Here is a 17,927-nt window from a genome sequence, read left to right as displayed (position 1 = left end):
GCGGGGAGGGCGGTTGGGGCCGGGGGACCCCTCGAATAGAGGAGGGGGCAGCCCGGCCTCTGCTGCTTTGGTGCCCGGTTGTTTCAAAGCCTGCCCAGAAGGGGGGGCACAGCAGGGTGGGAGGTGGGTGAGGGCGGGAAGTGCAGCCCAGAGACCACGGCACTGGCCCCCTCGGGTCAGCGGCTCGCTCCCCCAGCAGCTGGAGGATTTGGGGTTGCAGCTTTAACGATCTCGGTTGCTGGGGTGGAAGAGTTTTCTCAGGACACGAGGGAAAAGAAGTGCCTGTCCAGTACATCGTCGTTTATATACATTTTATTGAAAAAAAAAATTTGTACATCAAAATATTTTGGCAAACTGTAAAAAGTATACATAAGTGCAAATATATTCTCCTTTTAAAGCAATAGTGTGTGAGTATACACGAGATTTATTTAAAATAAATTTTTAAAAAATATTGTGGTAGAAAACAACTTTTGCAAAAATAAAAAAACAAAACGTTGTATTGCTGCAATACTGGGAAAAATGGAACTTTTCTTAAAGTCTATACACGAAAAGGCTAAACAATACTGTTTTAATAATACCAATCGGTCGGTGCTGAAGTCCATACAAAGTGTCCTTGGTGGGTCTCGGGGAGAGAAAAAAATAAAGAAGTAAATTTCCCGCTAACGCAGCAACGGAAGGGGGAGTCCTCACAGGTGCTGAGCTGGGAGATTTATTTTTCCTATTCAAAGACACTTTCTCGTATAAAAATACATCGAATTGTTCCCTTTCCCAAAGCTCGATTCTTTAGGAGATCACAGAAAGCCGGTTTATGATTAAGGTGATCAGACTTGGCATAAGGACACTTACATCTCACCTAACCCAACACATCCCACTAGGCATTTTTCTTTTAGGAAGAGCTTTGGAGCATTATATCGGCTGTACGTGTCCTTCAAGGGATGGAGAGGGACTGACAACACTGCTTCCTTAGGTAATTTTGCTAAGTGACTCGTGTACTATCAATGCTATCAGAGTGCACATTATATTTAATCTGCGTGGGTCCGTCTATACCTCGGCTCTGTTCCATGCCACCTGATTGTCTCTGTTGGGGCGCTGCCTTCACATCACGCAGGGCTTGATGTCTTGACAGACGCTTTGATGGTGGTGATGGTGATAGTAAGATCCACTAGCGGACGGGTGAAACGACGAAATGCCATTAAAATTGAGGACAAAATCTTTCCTGTCACACACCGGGGAGGGGTGATGCTGGTAGCGAGGCAATCCCACTGCAAAAGGAAATAACAAGAGCTGCTCAGCGGTCGGGTAGCGCTGCTCGGGCGGAGCAGCCCCCTTCCCCCTCACCCGCGGGGGGCAGAGGCTGCCTGCCGGTTCTGCTCCCTTCCCTCCTGTGTGGGCTCCCCTCGCAAGGTCTGGGACCCCTCTCCGGCTTCCCCGGCAGAGAACCGGGCGCTCCCCCGGGGCAAAGCCTGCCCGGCTTGTAGGGCAGGAGGAGCGGCGGGTCCCACCGTCCCGAGCGAGGAGGGGAGGTGGATCCCCCGGGGCCCCCCACCACCCGTGTGGGTGGGCTCGAGGTTGCAGCCGTGCTTGTAAGAGCCCCCGTGCCTGCTCTGCGGGGAGGTGACAAACTGCACAGCCGGGGGGGCACACGGGCTGCGGAGAGGAAGCCTTGCGGAGGCGGCTGCCCAGGGACACATGCCCGGCTGCATCCCGGGCACAGTGTATCTCAGAGCATCCCTCCCGTGAGGGCACACCCGCACTGCCTGCTGCCTTCCCCGCTGCCTGCCCCGCTGATCAGCGGGTGCGGTAGCTCAGCTCTGCGTGCGGGGTAGCTGAGGGAGTGTGGGTGTGCTAGAAGACGATGCCACTTGCGTGTTTTTCTGGATGAGCTGCAGCCATTTGAACCCGATTCCCCATCTTGGCTCCCTCTTCCCCCGTTCCTGCGAGGTTTTTGCTTTTTTTGCCTTTGACTTGAATGGCTGCAGGTTGAATTCCAGTCACGATCCGTTTGTGTGTGGATACTGTATTTATTTATGTGTGCATGTGTGTATGAGCGTGCACGCCTATTCGCATGTGTGTTTTCATAAACGTTAGACACAGACCGAGGACACCCTACCGTTTATCAACCGCAAGTGAAGTACATCCATGGCACCGACACATAAACGACCTTGTAAATTCCCATTTCCATTTCCCACAGCCTAAGGCAGCCTTTCAGGGGACAAAGTCCCAGGGCCTCGTGGGAGATTCACCCCACCCCACCCCCACCCCCCGCCGCAGCCCGCGCCGTAGGGCCGAGCTGGGATCTTTAATCTGGCAGGGTTCCTACTGGATCTGGCGGCGAGGGGAGCATTGCCTAAGCAAGGCCCGCAGGGCAGAGCCAGAGAGGGATTTGGTTTGGCGTGTGGATGTCAAACTCGGCTAGCGGGATCCTGTCAAATCTGACCGAGGGTCAAAGGGGAGGAAAAAAAAAAAAAAAAGAAGACAGAAAGAAGGGGTGGGGGAATAGGGAAAACAGCGAAAGAAAGAGAAGGAGAGTGAGACAAAGGAAGAAAAAAAGAAGAGAGAAAAAAAAAGGAAGAAAAAAAATAAGGAAATGTCCCCCGTTTTCCCGGGGACAGCGGAGCCGAGCCTGGCGGCGGCGGCCGACGGGGCTGCGCAGGCGGCAGGCACAGCCCGTCTCCTCCGGCACTGTCCCCTCCTTCACCCCGCAGAGCTCACTTTATAAAAGTGATTATTTCTCTGGATTTCCTCGGCTTTCTAATAACCCTGCTGGTATGCTCACCATAAACCGGGGCACTTTATTACAATCCTGATTCAATCATTTAGCAGGATTTAATAGTGTGCGAAAAAAATCCACTCCCCCCACCCCCCAGCTTCAAAATCCTTTTAGCAGAACCAAGCCTCCTGTTTCCAATTTTTCCCTCGCTTATTCTTGGGTCTGACGCAAACTGAAGGCTTTAAGTCTGCCCTGTCGCTGTCATGAGTGGAGGATTATTGACCGATCGACAGCGATTGCCACCGAATTTGCTTTGCATTTAACTAAGAGAAAGGGAAAGGCGAAATTCACTTGCTACCGTTTTTGTGGGGAGAGGTGGAGAAAAATTAGTGCTGGTAACAATTGCGAATGAAGGAGCTCGGATCGTTTTTCCCCATCTCCTTTCACTCTACTAAAACGTTTGCGCCGCAGAGATTTTACGTTGCACACACAAATGAGGACTGGATCCACGCAAAAAAAAAAAAAAAAAAAAAAAAAAGAGGGTTAATTTTTCTTTTTTTTTTAATCAAGGAATGGGGATGGCTTCCACTAAAGTCCTGGGCCCAGAGCCTGAAGCTCTAGAAAATAAGCGGAGAAACGCCGTTTTGCAGAGTGGTGGCGTTAAATCTGAGCTGCTGGTAGCGGACGCTCGTCGTCGGCAGTAAGAAAGCGTCCGTCGGTCCGTCTGCCTGTGTATCCGTCCATGGACAAAAACAATTCGGATTTAAACCGCCTTAGCCTCGGAAACCGTAGTGGAGGCTTCGGGGGGGACCAGAACCCTTGCTCGCTCTCCCTCTGCCTTTTGTTTTGAAGAGCTGTTCTTGGGCTGCTTCGCAATGAAAATTTTCTCTTCCAGGAATCGCCTTTCCCACCTCGGGTGGCTGGTAGGAGGAGGGGGCAGCTGCCTCCAGCCCCGCTCCCCAGGCCAGTCCCACTCCCACGCCACGCGTGGCCCCCTGGGCCCTACGAGGTAGCTCTCAGGAGTAAAAGGAGTAAAAGAAGCAGAGAGAAAAAAAATCGGAAAGAAAGGAAAAGAAAAGAAGTTTAAAAATAATGAAACAAAACAAAGCAGAAAATCCTAACTGTAAAGGTACGTATTTCGGCCGGGAGATGCCCTTGCAAACCCGCCGGCCTCTCACCCCAGCTCCCAAAACCACGTGGAAGGACGACCTGAATCTCCGAAAAGTGGTTTAAATATCAGTAGCAGAGCCCCGTGGGCACGGAGGAGCCCAGCTGGGGACGCACCGCGTCCCCGCACCCCTCTGCGCCGAAACGCCGGTAAGGCGGTGACCCGCTCTGCAGCCGCCTCTCCCCAGGAGCCACTCCGGGACTATTTAAGGGGTTGGGTTGTTTTGGTTTGGTTTTTGGTTTGGGTTTTTTTTTTTTTTAAAGGAGGAAAATTTGCAACCGCTTGCTGTCCCCTGACCCTCAGCGTCCCTGCTGCGGTGATGGTAAAGCGGCTTCCCCGGCGGCCGGGCTGCGGCTCGCCCTGCCCCGCGGAGGCCGGGGCAGGCTGCGGGGCTCGCAGAGGGACAGCAGAGTGATTGACAGGCGCCTAAGGAGGGGGCGGGAGGGGACCCAGAGCTGAGGGTCGCCTGTATTTGTTACTTGTTGAAATTCCCATAAAATTGAACAAGACCCCGCTCTCATAGGGGTTAAGTCAGGCTAAAATCCTCTTCGGTGTGGTCCAGCCCAGACTGTCTTTGTTTGCTTAACCTCCGGGACCCATGTTTAAAAGGGCTATTTGGAAAATTTCCCCGTAAGAGCCCAACATCTTTTACCCATTTTTGTGCTTGGATTTTTCTGAGCAGACATTGTAATCACCGGCCGGGGGGGGGGGGGGCCGGGGAGGTGGGAGACAGAGACCAGAAAACTCTTGCCCTCCGGTTGCAGAAATACACTGGATCCGCTTTAATCTCTCTCGCATTTTTTCAAGATAAGCGAGTGGGTTTTGGCTTTTCGGGTGCTTTTTTTCCCCGCAGGGCTCAGGGGACAGCATTTAACGCCTTTTTTTGATTCCTCCCGCTACGCGGCCGCGGTTTCCCTGGGCGGCGGCGGGGCTCGCCCCACTCCCGCCACTGCGCACATGTCGCCGGCACCGGGGGCAACGTGCGAACCGGGACGGAGTCGGGACGGAGCCGGGACAGAGCCGAGCCTTCTTCGGAGCGCTCCTTCTTGGCGCTGGGTGAGGAGAAGGGATGCTCGCAGCCGTACCCGCAACCCCCTCCCCAGACAGCCCCCTTTCCCCGAAACAGAGCAGCTCCAGCCCACGCGTATTTTCCTCCCGCTCGCAGACAATGCCCCTCTTTTTCCTACACCGCGGAGGTCGGGGGTTCCCCGCGCAAAACCCTCGTCGCCGGAGAACCCCCGCCGGCGCCGCGCTCCCCGCCGCCCCCGCCGCCCCTCCGGGCCCCTACCTGAGAGGTCGTCGCGGGGGCTCTGGTGCAGGTAGCCCTGCTCCAGGGAGTAGGAGGGCACGCTGGAGTGGATGCCGGAGGAGGCGGCGTTCGCGGCGGGGGAGGCCCTGCTGCTTTATGTAGGGCGAGGCCCCCGAGGCTGTCCAGTGAGCCGAAGGGCTCGTGTAGGGCGAGTGGCACTCGATGGCGCTCGCCATGGCCGGCGAGGAGGGCACGGGGCTGCTGCTGCTGTCGGGGCCGTAGTCCCCGTTGGCAGTCACCGGGCAGCTGGCCATGTAGGTCGAGCCGGGGTTAGGCGACATGTGCGGGACGTGGTGGCCGCCGCTGAGTCCCTCGTAGCCGCTGGCCATGGCGTTGGGCATCATGTCGAGGTTGTAGCCGTTGGAGTGGCAGGCGAGGGAGGCGGGGGGCGCCTGGAAGTCGAAGCCCTGCGGGAGGATGGAGGCGCCGAATCCCAGCCCGTTCATCATGCGGTACATGGGCTTCAGTGCCTGGCATTTCCTCCTGAAGCCGCGGGGCCGCCGTCGGAAGGAGCCCTCCTCGAACATGAACTCGCTGGCCGGGTCGATAGTCCAGTAGTGGCCCTTGCCCGGGCGGCCCAGGCCCTTGGGCAGCTTGATGAAGCACTCGTTGAGGGAGAGGTTGTGGCGCACGGAGTTCTTCCAGCCCTGGTAGGAGCCGCGGAAGAAGGGGAAGCGGGCCTGCAGGAACTGGTAGATCTCGCTGAGGGTCAGGCGCTTGGAGGGCGAGCTCTGGATGGCCATAACGATGAGGGCGATGTAGGAGTAGGGGGGCTTCTCGGGCCTCCGCAGCCCCGAGCTGGCCTTCTTGCTCTTGGAGGACGCCGCCGCCGCCGAGGAGGAGGAGGAGGAGGTGGAGGTGGAGGAAGAGGAGGTGGAGGTCTCCAGGGCGGAGGAGGGCGGCCGGCTCATCTGGAGAGCTCCGGGAGCCGGGCTGCAGGAGCGGAGAGGGACGGGGGGCTCCAGCCGCTGCTGGCCGCTCTCGGTGGTCATCTGGCGGAGGGAGGGGAATGGGGCAGGGTGGGGTGAGGCTGGGAGGGAAGGGGGGGGAGCCGGGCGGGGTGGGTACCGGGGCGGGGGGTGCCCCGCAGGGGGAGAGCGGGGGGGGGGGGGCGGCGGTGGGAGCTGCTGTCCTCCGGGCACCTCCTCAGCGCGGCGGGCGGCGGCGGGGCGGCGGCAGCGCCCTGCGCATCCCTCCCCGCGGTCCCTTGCGCAATGGCTCCTCTGCTTTCCGCCGGAGCCAGGCACTGGGCGGGATGGACCGGACCGGCCCCGGCCCCCGCCCTCCCCGCGCCGCCCGCGGAGGCTCCGCTCAGCGCCGCTCCGCTTCCTCCTCTGCCCCCCACCTGGGGACCATCCCGCTGCCTAATCCGGCAAGGGGAGGAAGCGCAAGAGCCCCCCCCCCCCCTCCAATCTCTTCCGCACTGTTATTCTTCTATATATACTTTCTTCCTTGCGTAAAAGGCACAGCGCGACTGCCTATCAGTTCCTTCAATCTTGCTCTCCTTTTTTTTCCCCCTCCCTTTACCCCGCAGACCCCCCTGAATTCGGCCGAAAAATCAGCAGAGAGAGGGAGAGGGGCGGGGGGGGAGAGACCACCCCCTTTCCAGCTGGCCTCTGTCCACCCGTCATCTGGGCAGGAGGCGCTGCTGCTGCTGCCGCTGCCGCTGCTGCTGCCGCGGCACCGTCCCCGGCTCGCTCCCGCCGCCAGCCCCGCAGCGCGCAGCGACACCATTTACCGCCTCCCCGGGGCTCCCTCGGCACCGATCCGCCCGCTGCTCCCCGGCACTGCCCCGGGGCCAGGGAAGCGACTGCCAGGCAGGAGCTCCACCGGCGCGCCCCGGGACACATGGACACTGATGCTGCCGGGTGCGGGCGTGGGTGCGTGTGAGGGGGTCGCCCGCCCCGCGGACCCCCAGGCAGCAATGTCTTCTGCTCCTCAAACATGGTAGACCTCCGATTTTTAAGACTTCTCGCTGCCCTTTGCCACCCCCCACCCCCATATAAAATGAGTTGCAGCAGGGATCTACCCAGAGGACCAGGGATGCGCCCTCTCTCCGTTCCCCGGAGACGTCTCCTCGGTGCAAGCGGCGGGTCACGCGTGCTGGCAAACGCCGTTTGCAGGAGGAAACGGGGCGCCGGAGGGGGCAGGGAGGAGAGGGGCCGGCGGGGGCACAGGCCTGCTCCCAGATGATGGAGGCTCCAGGATCAAACTGGAGAGGCGAGGAGGACGGCGGCAGGGCGAGAGGCAGACAGGGATGCTGGACCAAAGGCACGGGGGTGGGAAGGATCGGGCAGAGCAGGACGCGGTGTCAGCGCGTGTGTGTGTGTGTGTGTCCCCGCCTGTCTCCAGCGCAGCTCCGTGCTGAGAGCTCGCTGGTGGGTACGGGCAGGGAGGGGGTGGGGCTGGTCCCAGACAGTGACCTGCAGTTGAGTGGAAGCAGGCTTTTTCCATCAAACTCTGCCTGGATACCACACACAGAGCCCAAGTGTCAGTTTACTGCCCTGAGCCCGGCTCCTTTTCCCTAAGCTCCACAGTAATTAGACAAAGAAAACCTAAATTAACTGAACAGGCGTCGACAGCTTCCTCCAGATCACCACTGCTACATACATGGGAATGTGTCCGAAAATGGCTTGATTGTATCTGAGGATCAGCTAACAAAAACACTACCAAGCCCGGCAATGTTTACTACACATTTTAATAGAAAAAATAATCGTCTGGTGGATAGACAGGGTTTACCTTTCCTGAGACATCGATTTAAATCGTTCCCATCGTAAAAATGAATAATCTATATCTATCCATCTTTTATTTTCTTTTTTTCTTTTTCTTTTTTCCCTGGAGGGGCGGGGAGGCCGACATGAGACTCCTGATCTCGTTGTAACCACCTATTCGGAATATTTGAAAAAAAATATCTGTGGTTTTATATATAAACACCCTTCCCTGCTCTAGATCGACGAGCGAGGGGTGCTTTTTTCGCCTTCCGCCTGTCTTAATGTCACCTTTGGATGACAAGTCCAAGTAATTTCTGACATCTTTAGGAGGCTAAACGCATTGAAGACAAGGGGTGGGACGGGACATTACCTAAAAATCATTCTAACCTGCCCCCGTTTCAGACAGTTCGTTTTGATCATTGATATTACTCGAGCGGGAAGAGGCTTTTATTCCCAACAGAGATGTCACGATATAGGAAGGTGTCGTTGCTTTCTCCGCGGTGCGAGACAGGACAGACAATGAAGCAAAGCCGGGCAGGGCAGCCCTGTGGCAGAGAGCCGCATGGTGCTTCAGTCGCGACTTGACACAGCTCCGACAGGAGAACCGGGGGACATTCAGTCAGCCGTCTTCTACCTGTTAGTCAAATCTTCTTCTTCACAACAGACGCTTGTTTGAAACAGAGCATGAAGAAGTCTCCAAGACACGCTCCTGAGACTTTAAAAGATGGTTTGAAGCGCCTATGATTAAACAGAAGTGCATTTGCTGTTTGGTGGAGATGTTTATTTTGGTTGGTGTATCCATTTCTGAGCTGATCCCAGCTTTGGAGCGCAACTGGTTTGTTTTACCAAAGTATACGGAAATTAAACTTTTTGGCAGATTTGGTTACTCAGATGTTGTTCTATAATCATCGTTTTTATTCTAGGAAATCTCTTCATTATTGCGGTTTCAGTTTCATGTTCATAACACAGTCCCCTCTGCTTCGTGGGCTAAGTGAAATAAGTTAGACTAAACCAGTTAAGAAAATGGGAGACAAATATGAAAGATAAATGTTTACGGTTATCTTGGAGTCCTTTAATTCTTTCTTCTCCCCCCCCCCCCCCCTTTATTTTTTTTTTGTTCTTTTTCTGTTCTTTTCCTCCCTTTTTTAACTGCCTGCTTCAGGCTCTTTCCTCTGAGGTCCTGCAGTTGAGAAGCGTTTTTTCAATTAAAGCCGAGACTGAAACTTAAACAAATCCCTCCAGTATTGTAAAAGTGCGTTTCCTTAAGCCCTGGAGGATTTTCCTCCAACTGTCAGTTTCAGGGTGCCTGGATTTAGATCTAGATCTACACCGGCTGACAGAGATCCCTTTCCGCATGAGGGGCATGCGGGCATTTTAACGAGCCGGAGTTGCGGAGCGCCCGGCCCCGCGGCCCGGGGGTGGGGGTGGGGGGGCAGCCCCGCAGCGGCGGAGGGGGCCGAAAGGCCGGGATGGGAAGGGACTCACAGCACTCTTGCTCCGTCCTTTGTGCTGCTCCCGGGACCTCTTGACTTCTCGAAACCTCTGGCAGTAGCCGTGCGATCCTGATGTTTGTTTAGAGAGGTTTTTCCGCTTTCTTTTTTTCGCCCCCCTCTCCCCCCCCCCTTTTTCTTTTTTCTTCTTCTTGGAGTAGGCCGCGAGCAGGCGTGATTTTTTTTATAGACTTCTCCCTGAAGGCTGCCATCAGGACCCTTCTTCCCGGCTTCTGTTGAAGAGTCGGTCTCTCTTTCCCGAGGCAGAGGAAAAGGAGAGATGATCACAGCATCCGAGGGGTTGAGACACCTCCCATCTCAAGGGCAGACAAGGACATTCAGTGCAAACGCAGGGGCCTACCTCTCCTTGAGGGAAAAAACCCAGCCCGACCCCAAAAGCATCATCAGACGCTCCCTGAACAGGACGGGCACCTCTCCCGTAGCACTTTACAGGGGGTTACCTGGGGTATCGCCACATGGGTTTGGCTGGCTTCCCGTGAAGATACCTTGGGAAAATTTTCAGCAGTGCCTAGATGTGGGGGGAGTTAAGCCTGGGTCAGGACACCTCCATCAAAGCAATGACTGTGAATTAGTAGGGCCGCATCTTTCCCTTTCCTCCCTGCTACCAACTCTCCCGTCCACAGCAGCTTTGTTCAGGGCCTGAGGACGGAGGGAAAGACCAGGTGAGAAACAAAGTTTAGGCGAGAAACAAAGTTTGGGCAAGAAGCCAGCCGAGGAGAGGAATCTATTCGCCTTTAGGGAAGTGTTTTCCAGGTGGAAATTTGCCTCAGCAGGTGGGCGAAGAGGTGCCACCCAACCCTCCCACGCTAGACACGCGGGACTGGCTCCCGGGAGCATCCCGCAGGTAACCGGGACTCCGTGGGCACTAAGGGCCGGAAGACCCTGCGGGGGGGGGGAAGTGTGAGCGCTGGACACCGGGGGCGCGGAGACATCCCCACCCCTGGCCCTGGACAGGTTCTACTTTCCCCTGCGTTTTGTCCTTCAACGGGCTGAAAAGAGTTTCTCAGCTTTTAGACTTTCCGGGAGGGCACCTACGTACCAAGAGTTTGTTGCCAATATGACCCCCTCCCAGCTCCCCCGCCCCAAACCTGCGTCCATCCCCTGCATCCCACCCTGTCCTCATCGCTGCACTGGAGCCGTGGCAGAAGGACAACCTGCGTCCTGAGGTGCCCACCCCCCTGCTCCGAGCTCGCTAATCCAGGGTTAGCAAAGTCGACTTCCACTCAGCCGCGGGGCTCTGCTGGGGGTGCCGAGGGTGCTCTGCCGGCACCCGGCGGGCTGCCCGTCCCGTCCGCCCCTCGATGCTTTCCCCGCGGTCCCAGGCTGGTGGGACACAGGAGGAAGGGGGTCCCCAGATGTGGGGTAAAGCAGGGGGGCTCCGACTGCTGGAGGAGATCTGGCCGCCCTGCAGGTACCGCGGGTGTCGCAACAGCCCGTCGGAGCCGCGCGGACATCGCGGCGACCGAACCTGCACAAAGACACTCTGCGCGTACAATAATAGAGTCGGTTTTGTAAGTGTCAGCCCCCGAGTACTTCCACCAAGTGTTTGTGTGGGTAGACTTTGCTTTTCCTATGCCAGATGACAATGTTAAAGATTTTATCCCCTCCCAGTTCTGCACAGCTCCAACTGAACTTCCCGGAGCATCAAAATAAACCCCCTACAGCGGTCAGGATATAGGTCACCTCTCTAAAAGGAAACACAACCCTTCCAAAAATATAAAACATCTTTGACGTAAAAAAAAAAATACTCTTTTGTCTCCGAGCATCCTCTGTCGGTGTAAATAAAACGTGACAGGCGCGGGGTAAAATAAGAAGCGGGATGTTTCGAGATGAGAGCAGAGGCGAGGGCAGCCGGGCGGCGGCGGCGGGGCAGGCAGCGCCGGGCAGGTGGAGGCTCCGCCGCGCTCCCGGTAAGGAGGCAGCTGCCAGCTGGGGCGCACCACGAGGGGATAATGCGAAAAAGTGTCGGATCCGACCCCCCGCACAACCCGGTCGGGTCTCAGTGTGGCAAAGGTCGCGCAAGAGCCAGCAGCGACGGTGCAAAAATATTAGCGACAGCCCTTGCAGGGATTCATCGTGTCTCTGCAAGGCTGTAGGAAAAGCCCCCCCCCCCCAGTCCTGCCCTGCATACCCCGTTGACAGCCGCGAATAAGGGCAAGCACGGTTTGGCCCGAGATCTGAACACACGGTACCTTTTTGACTGGCTTCTCCCCCGCCCAAGTTTACATTCCGATCAAATGAGATTTTTGACTTTACACATTGTCAATAATTTTCATACATGCGCCGACCTTAATTACTTTCCATACCATTTGCAGCAGACAAATAGTTTCAGCGGGGCGAGGGAGCCAGCGGTGCCCCGGGCTTCGGCGGAGGGCTGCGCTTTTCTCGCCGCCGCCCCCCGGGACCACCCTCCCCGAGCCCTCCGGCCCCCGCCGCCCCCAGCCCCAAACTCCCCCGCGGGGCGGCACCTCCTGCGCGCAAAAACCCGCGTGAAAAGCTCGGCAGGACGCCCCCGGCGCCAGACAGCGGGTCTCCCGGGCGGGAAGCGCGGGGGGAGCCGCCGGGGGAGCTGGCTGGGGTGATGGGCGTATCGGTGGCATCGGAGGGTGCGGAGGTTTGTTTTGATTTCGGAGGAAGAGGGGCCCGCAGCGATGCGCGCAGCCAGCAGCCCGGCCCTGCGCGCCCCTCGCCCGCATCGCGGCGGTGCCCGCGGGCTGCGGAGCGGGGCTCGCCCGCAGCCCCGGCCCCGCTGCCGGGCAAGGCACTAATCAGGAGCAGGTTTCCCCGCTCCCTCCTTTCCCTCCCCCCGCCTTCCCTCCCGCCTCAACACCCCCCTCTCCTTTCGTGAGAGGTTTGCATTAATTTTTAAGTAAAGCCCATAAAACATAACGACCCACTCAAAGGTAGGGCCGAGTTACTGAGTGCCGGATTATTACATGATTTACGAACATAGTTTGGAAAAAAGTAATAATCCAAGCTCGCACCTCAGGAGCGAGCCTGCCAAGGCCGGGCACGGCTGTTGCGGCCGCGGCCCTGCCACCTCCCGCCCCGGCGACACGCATGAGGGCTGGTCCGAGGTGGCGGTGGCAGGAAACCGTAACGCCGGCTTTACATCTTTTATGTATGTGTTTATTTATTTATTTGTGTGTGTGTGTGTGCTTTTACAGGCTGTATTTCTCCGCCTGCCCCCCTGCATACACACCTTGTTACACCGGTACCTCCGAAGCTCTGGATCTGCTACGATCCGCCACGGGATCAAAGGGGAAGGCGATGGGGGGAGCGAGGGGGCGGGGATGGTGCCACCGGGGTCCGCCCCCCCCCCCAGTTCCCATCACCCTTTCTCTCTTTTCCTCCTCCATCCGGGAGGCTTTTATTGATGAGCTGCCTCCGAGCCCCCGCACGAAATGTCCCTGAAGGGTTTAGACAATTCATCAGCCATCACTTTCGGTATCTGCTTCCTCCCTTTCAAATACAATCCTCGCACACCACGCTCGAGGGGGAGGGGAGCATACTTGAGACCAGAGCAGCTACATAATCAACGTCAAAATGATACCATTGACCTTTCGGAAACACGGAGTCCGGGCCAAAAAACCCTCCACATGATTTACTTTTCCCTTTTTAAAAAATAATAATTTTTTTTAAAACTTTCGCTGCCACAGTATATACACCATTATTACTTGCTTTCCCAAATTCAATAGGGCTTTGCGGCATGGCAGATCCATCTCTTCCACCGCAATACAGCCGGGGCGGCGGAGGGGGACACAGCAAAAAAGAAAAAGTGCGGTTTCAAAACGATGCCCCTTGCAAGCACCCCCTCGCCACGGGCACGGGAGCGGCTCTCGGAGCCGCAGTGTTCCCGGGCGGGGTGAGGGGGTACCAGGGCCCGCGGGCCCCTCTCCCCACCCCGCCCCGGGCAGACCCCCGGCCCCGCGGCGGCGGCTCGGCCGTTCCGCTGGGTGGCGCTGGGCTCCGGGGAATGGGGCCGGGCACCGCCTCACCTGCCGGGCGGGGCGGCCCGGGGCCCCCCCGCCCGCCGCCCGCCGCCCGCCGCCCGCCGCCCGCCGCCCGCCGCCCCCGGTTCGCCCCGCTGGGCACCTCCCTCCCATTGTCCCGCAGCTGGTCAGTTTTAAAAATCCATCTCGATCGGGTGGGTTTTCACCCCCGACTCAGATGCCGGTGCTTGAAGGGGAAGGCGGGGGGGGCTCTCCGACCCTGAGGATTTCAAAGGCCCCCTTGTTTGGCTCTCGTGTCATCCTTGCCGATAACGACAGCCATGCCTGCTTCTTGCCACGAAAATAAATTCCCCGGCTGACAGGCGGAGAGGGGGCCCTGGGAAAGCCCCGGCCCTCCGCCCCGGTCCGCCCCCCCCCCCCCCCCCCCCCGCCGCTAGGCTGGGTTTAAACACCCCCCACCGCTCCAGAAGCGAAAACTCTCGTCCCGGGATTGTCCCGGGGCAGGGTAATATCCTCGGCCTTAAGACCTGCGATGCCTTTTAAACGCGAGGCTGACATCACCCTTACGTGATGTGTTCGTCTTTATTAAAACTTCGAGGAGCGGGTTTTATGTTCGGACCGAGGGGAGGGGTGAGCTGTGCTGGGGGGGCAGGTCACATCGCCCTGTGGCTGGGCGGTGAACAGGGTCTCTGTCAGCCAGGGGCTCCTTCTGCCACGGCCACGGGGGGAACCCCGGTGCCAGAGAGCCGCGGCAGGGGGTTCCCCCCCCCGCGGCGGTGCGCGCCCCCCGGCGCAGGGCACTGTTCCCCGGGGTCCCCCCGGTGCAGCCTGGCACCGGCACCGGCTGGAAGGGGAAAAGCTTGCGGCTGCTTGGGTGTGAAAAGCCGTTCGAACGGCACCGGGGAAGGGGCAGAGGAATTGTCCAAACGCACGCAGTCACGCGGGCGGCTTCCTTCTCCTCCTCGGCAAAACCAAACCGCTTTAAAGCGGCGTGTTACTGCAAAGCGACGGCTCTCCTCGAGCGCTAGGTACCGTTACACCCCTTTCCCTTCCTTGTCTTTCAGTCTCCAGAAAACCAAAAACGCATATAAAAATAAAACAGAAGAAAATGGATTTGAGGGAGAATTCTTTCCTTTCCCTTTCCTTTTTCTTTTCCCTTGTCCTTGTTCTTCTCCACGGAAAAAAAAATTCCATTTTCTTCCCACTCAGAGAACACACTGTCCTTTCTTTGCTATTGCACGTGAAGGTGGATGTCTTTCCTAGAGCCACTACACACAGCAGCAGTGTGCTTAACGCCTGTAACAGCTCGCTGCTAGCAGGTGGGCTGCCTTGAACACTGAGACCTGTCCCTGCCCACCACTCACAGCAAAGCTGATGTGAGTGGGCACCGTGGTGGCCCTGCCTGTGGGCTGGGTTTTTAGGCTGCAAGGCAAACGAGGAGTCCCCCAAGGAGGAGTGGAGCCCTGCACAGACAGGGCACAGTTCCTGGGGTGGGGAGTGATGCTGCGTGGGGGCAACAGTGAGTTCCCAGGGCGTGCAGCAGTGCTAGATGGGGGCTCCTCTCTGCAGGTGTCTCCCTTTATCTGGTTGAGGGTTGCTGATGGATGGGTGATGGAGTGATGATTGACCTTCCTAGAAGCAAAGCAGGCTCTGTATCAGAAGGGAGCTACTGTGGAGTCATACAAGGACAGAAGGCAGGCACCCATAGGCATGCTACTTGAAGGAACATGTTGGGCTGAGTGACATGGGGAGGTGACTAGCAGACCCTGGGGTGGGAGAATTGCCCTTGTGGCCAGGACCTGGCTCTACCTCCAGCTGACATCCCAGACTGGGCTCTGAAATCCAGTACCATGCATGGAAGACACTGAGATGTCAAACTCTGGGAGCTCACAGCTCTCTGGATCTTATCCCAGCACTTCCCAAGCTGTGTCTAAGGACATACACTCTATAATCTTGGTGAAGGATTCCTCACCTAGGTGTACATCCAGCTGCTGGGCAATGAGGCTAGGGTGTGCAGCAGGGATCTACAGATGTTCTTGCAGTACAACAGAAAATAGCTGGTGGGGGACATTGCGTGGAGTCTCTGATCTAGTCTGCACATGGAAACACCTCTTTGTCCTGTCTCCTCTTTACCAGAGGCTCTGCATGGGAACTACAGTGTGCACCTTCATGAGGTGGAGGCTTTGTCCCCTGCATTCTGGTAAGACATAAGTAAATTGTCAAAGTCCCATCTAATGGTTAGTCCACAGCTCTTATGGCTAACCATGCATCTGATTGCCTCAACCATTCAGACACAGCAGCTTGGAAGCTCTGAAGATGTCTGAGAGAAAGCAGAAAAAGAAATGAAACAACAGCCATGGAGTGGGTGAGAGGCAGAGACTTCCCTTGGGGAAGGCAGTGCAGCTTTGCTGCTCCACGTGGAAGAGGATACAATGTCCTGTGTGCAGTTATTAAAATCCTGCTGTTATTTGAATTAGGCTTTATTAGGCTTTTCCTTTTCCTACTCCTTCTGTTCTCATGAAAAAGAAAAAAAACCCCAAACCAACAACAACAAAAAAAGCACCTGTGGGCCTTAATGGAGAAGGAGCGTATCTGTTTAGCAGAAAACATCACATCTTTTGCCCTCTAAACTGAATCTTTTTACAAACTCACTCTGAGAAATGCCGGACCCAAGAGGATGTGCCCTTTTCTTCAGGCTAGAAGAATGCTAGTGGAGCAACTGATTGGAAGGTTAAGCTGCTGCCAAGGTTGTCCTGCCAGTAACTAATTTATTCTCCAAAGGATAACTTATTCCAACTCGCGAAATCTGCAGTGTGGATCCAAGGGGAAATTTGGCTCAGAGGAGGTAGCACGTTCAAGTCTCTGAGCTTCACGCAGAAAAAGGAATCTGTTGCTGGGAGGAGGGAGACATGTCATTGCCTTTAAAAGTTGGAGCACTTGTAGCACTCTGGCCCATTCTTCTCAGTGGGACATCTGGATGTAAAAATAACTACTAGTGATATTTTTGCACATTTGGATTATGTCTCAATGGCTGGCTGTCTTCTCAAACTGTCTCTAGCTTTATCCTACAGTTATTTCTTCTCAAAGACTGAACCAAGCCCTGCAAAGTGCCACATTCCCAGCTGAAAGTTAAGAACAACAGGCCTGTTATCAACTACTTAGATCCTAAATGGAAAACCATGGAAGTTTTTATAAATCTTGGTATAGATACATATGCTTACACACACATACAACCTTTACCTGTGTATCTTTATATATTGATACATATAGCATATACATAAAACATTTATATAGACTCACTAGTAAGTGCAGTCCAGGCTGGCTAGCTATGTCTTAAAGGAACTAGTGCCATGTACAATTACTTTTCTTGCCCTAATATTTCATCACCTGAAGCTCGCTCCAGTTCCAGCAGAGCCCCTAACAGTAGTCTTTCCTTCAGTGGCAGTCAAGTTGCATTTGCAGCATCTTGTTGGCTGCTGAGTGATGTCAGGGTGACCAACACGGAAGTGAAAGCTCAGCCAACCCATTTTGAAAATGGTATTTATGCATGAGGTAGGTCTGGTGTAGCTGCATTTGTATTGGCAGACTGGATGCATTGGTGATCTCTGCTATAGGTGAAAAGCATGTGACAGGGTATTTTCCATAAAGGTGATTGAGTGATGCCTTTGGTTTACAGGGTTGGAGGAATGTGAGAGAAACTTGCCTGATTTGTGCAGTTGCTCACCTTCCCCCCACATACTGCTGCCTTTTGGGACTTCTAATGCACGTGGTGATGGCACAGAGAAGTCTCAGATTTGAAGGACTTTTGCAATCTTGACATTTGCTATCAATTGCCATCTGAGTGGATCACTAAGCAACCTGAATTGCTGACAAGTTGCCTGCTGCCCCTGGCTAGATCTGGTGAGGAAGCAAGCCCAGCAGCAGAAGGAGGGAGGAGAGATGAAAGACTGGGCAAAGAGTGAACTCACTGAAATAGCTGTTCAGACTAAGGAAAGGTGTGAAGGCTGATGTGACCAAAGCAGCCAAATCTAAAGCTAAACCTCAGCTCTAAACCCGGAGTAATCTTGCTGGGCAGGGTAATAGGGTTATTTCTTATCCCACTGGCCTTGATTTTCCACTCACTTCCACTGTTATATGCAAGGAGTAATTCAGCTAAGTTAATGAAATTGCGTTAGTGCTAGCCTGGTATACAGAGCTTATTGAAGTCCATGGAAATTTTACTGTGAACATGAGTAAAAGCAGGAAAAAAACCCCACAGAGCTTTCCCCCATTTTGCCTGTTATTTATGTAGCAGCATTAATCAGTAGTAATATCTCAGTGCTATTGGAACAATGCAGGCGCCTTGAAAAAAGTGGAAGTGGTGCAGTTATTTTTGGGCTCATGCCATTGGGTGCAGTCCATTTCTGTGGCCGTGAGCTGGTTCTCCATGAAACCGCAATGAGAGGGTGTTCGATTGGCTTTGCTGTCAGGAGTTGGGGTGGAGTTTGAAGTAGCTGACAAGTGCATTAGAAAAAATAAATATAACTGGAATGCTTGGGAAGTTAGCTCAGCCAGAGCTAGAAAAT

At 55.5% G+C, this 17,927-nt stretch overlaps 1 protein-coding gene across 1 annotated transcript; it reads right to left on the bottom strand.

Moving 5' to 3' along the window:
* Window positions 1-353: 353 nt before the first annotated feature.
* On the bottom strand, window positions 354-6,179 carry FOXF2 (forkhead box F2). Its single transcript, XM_040587245.1, is given in 3 exon segments — window positions 354-1,262; window positions 5,167-5,276; window positions 5,278-6,179. Coding segments are annotated over 3 exon segments (1,179 nt in total). The 3' UTR covers window positions 354-1,095.
* Window positions 6,180-17,927: the final 11,748 nt, after the last annotated feature.

Source organism: Falco naumanni, chromosome 3, assembly GCF_017639655.2.
Source record: "Falco naumanni isolate bFalNau1 chromosome 3, bFalNau1.pat, whole genome shotgun sequence".
Classification (NCBI taxonomy): domain Eukaryota; kingdom Metazoa; phylum Chordata; class Aves; order Falconiformes; family Falconidae; genus Falco; species Falco naumanni.
The sequence above is the reverse complement of the archived record's forward strand: the minus strand, read 5'-3'. Positions and strand labels throughout refer to the sequence as shown.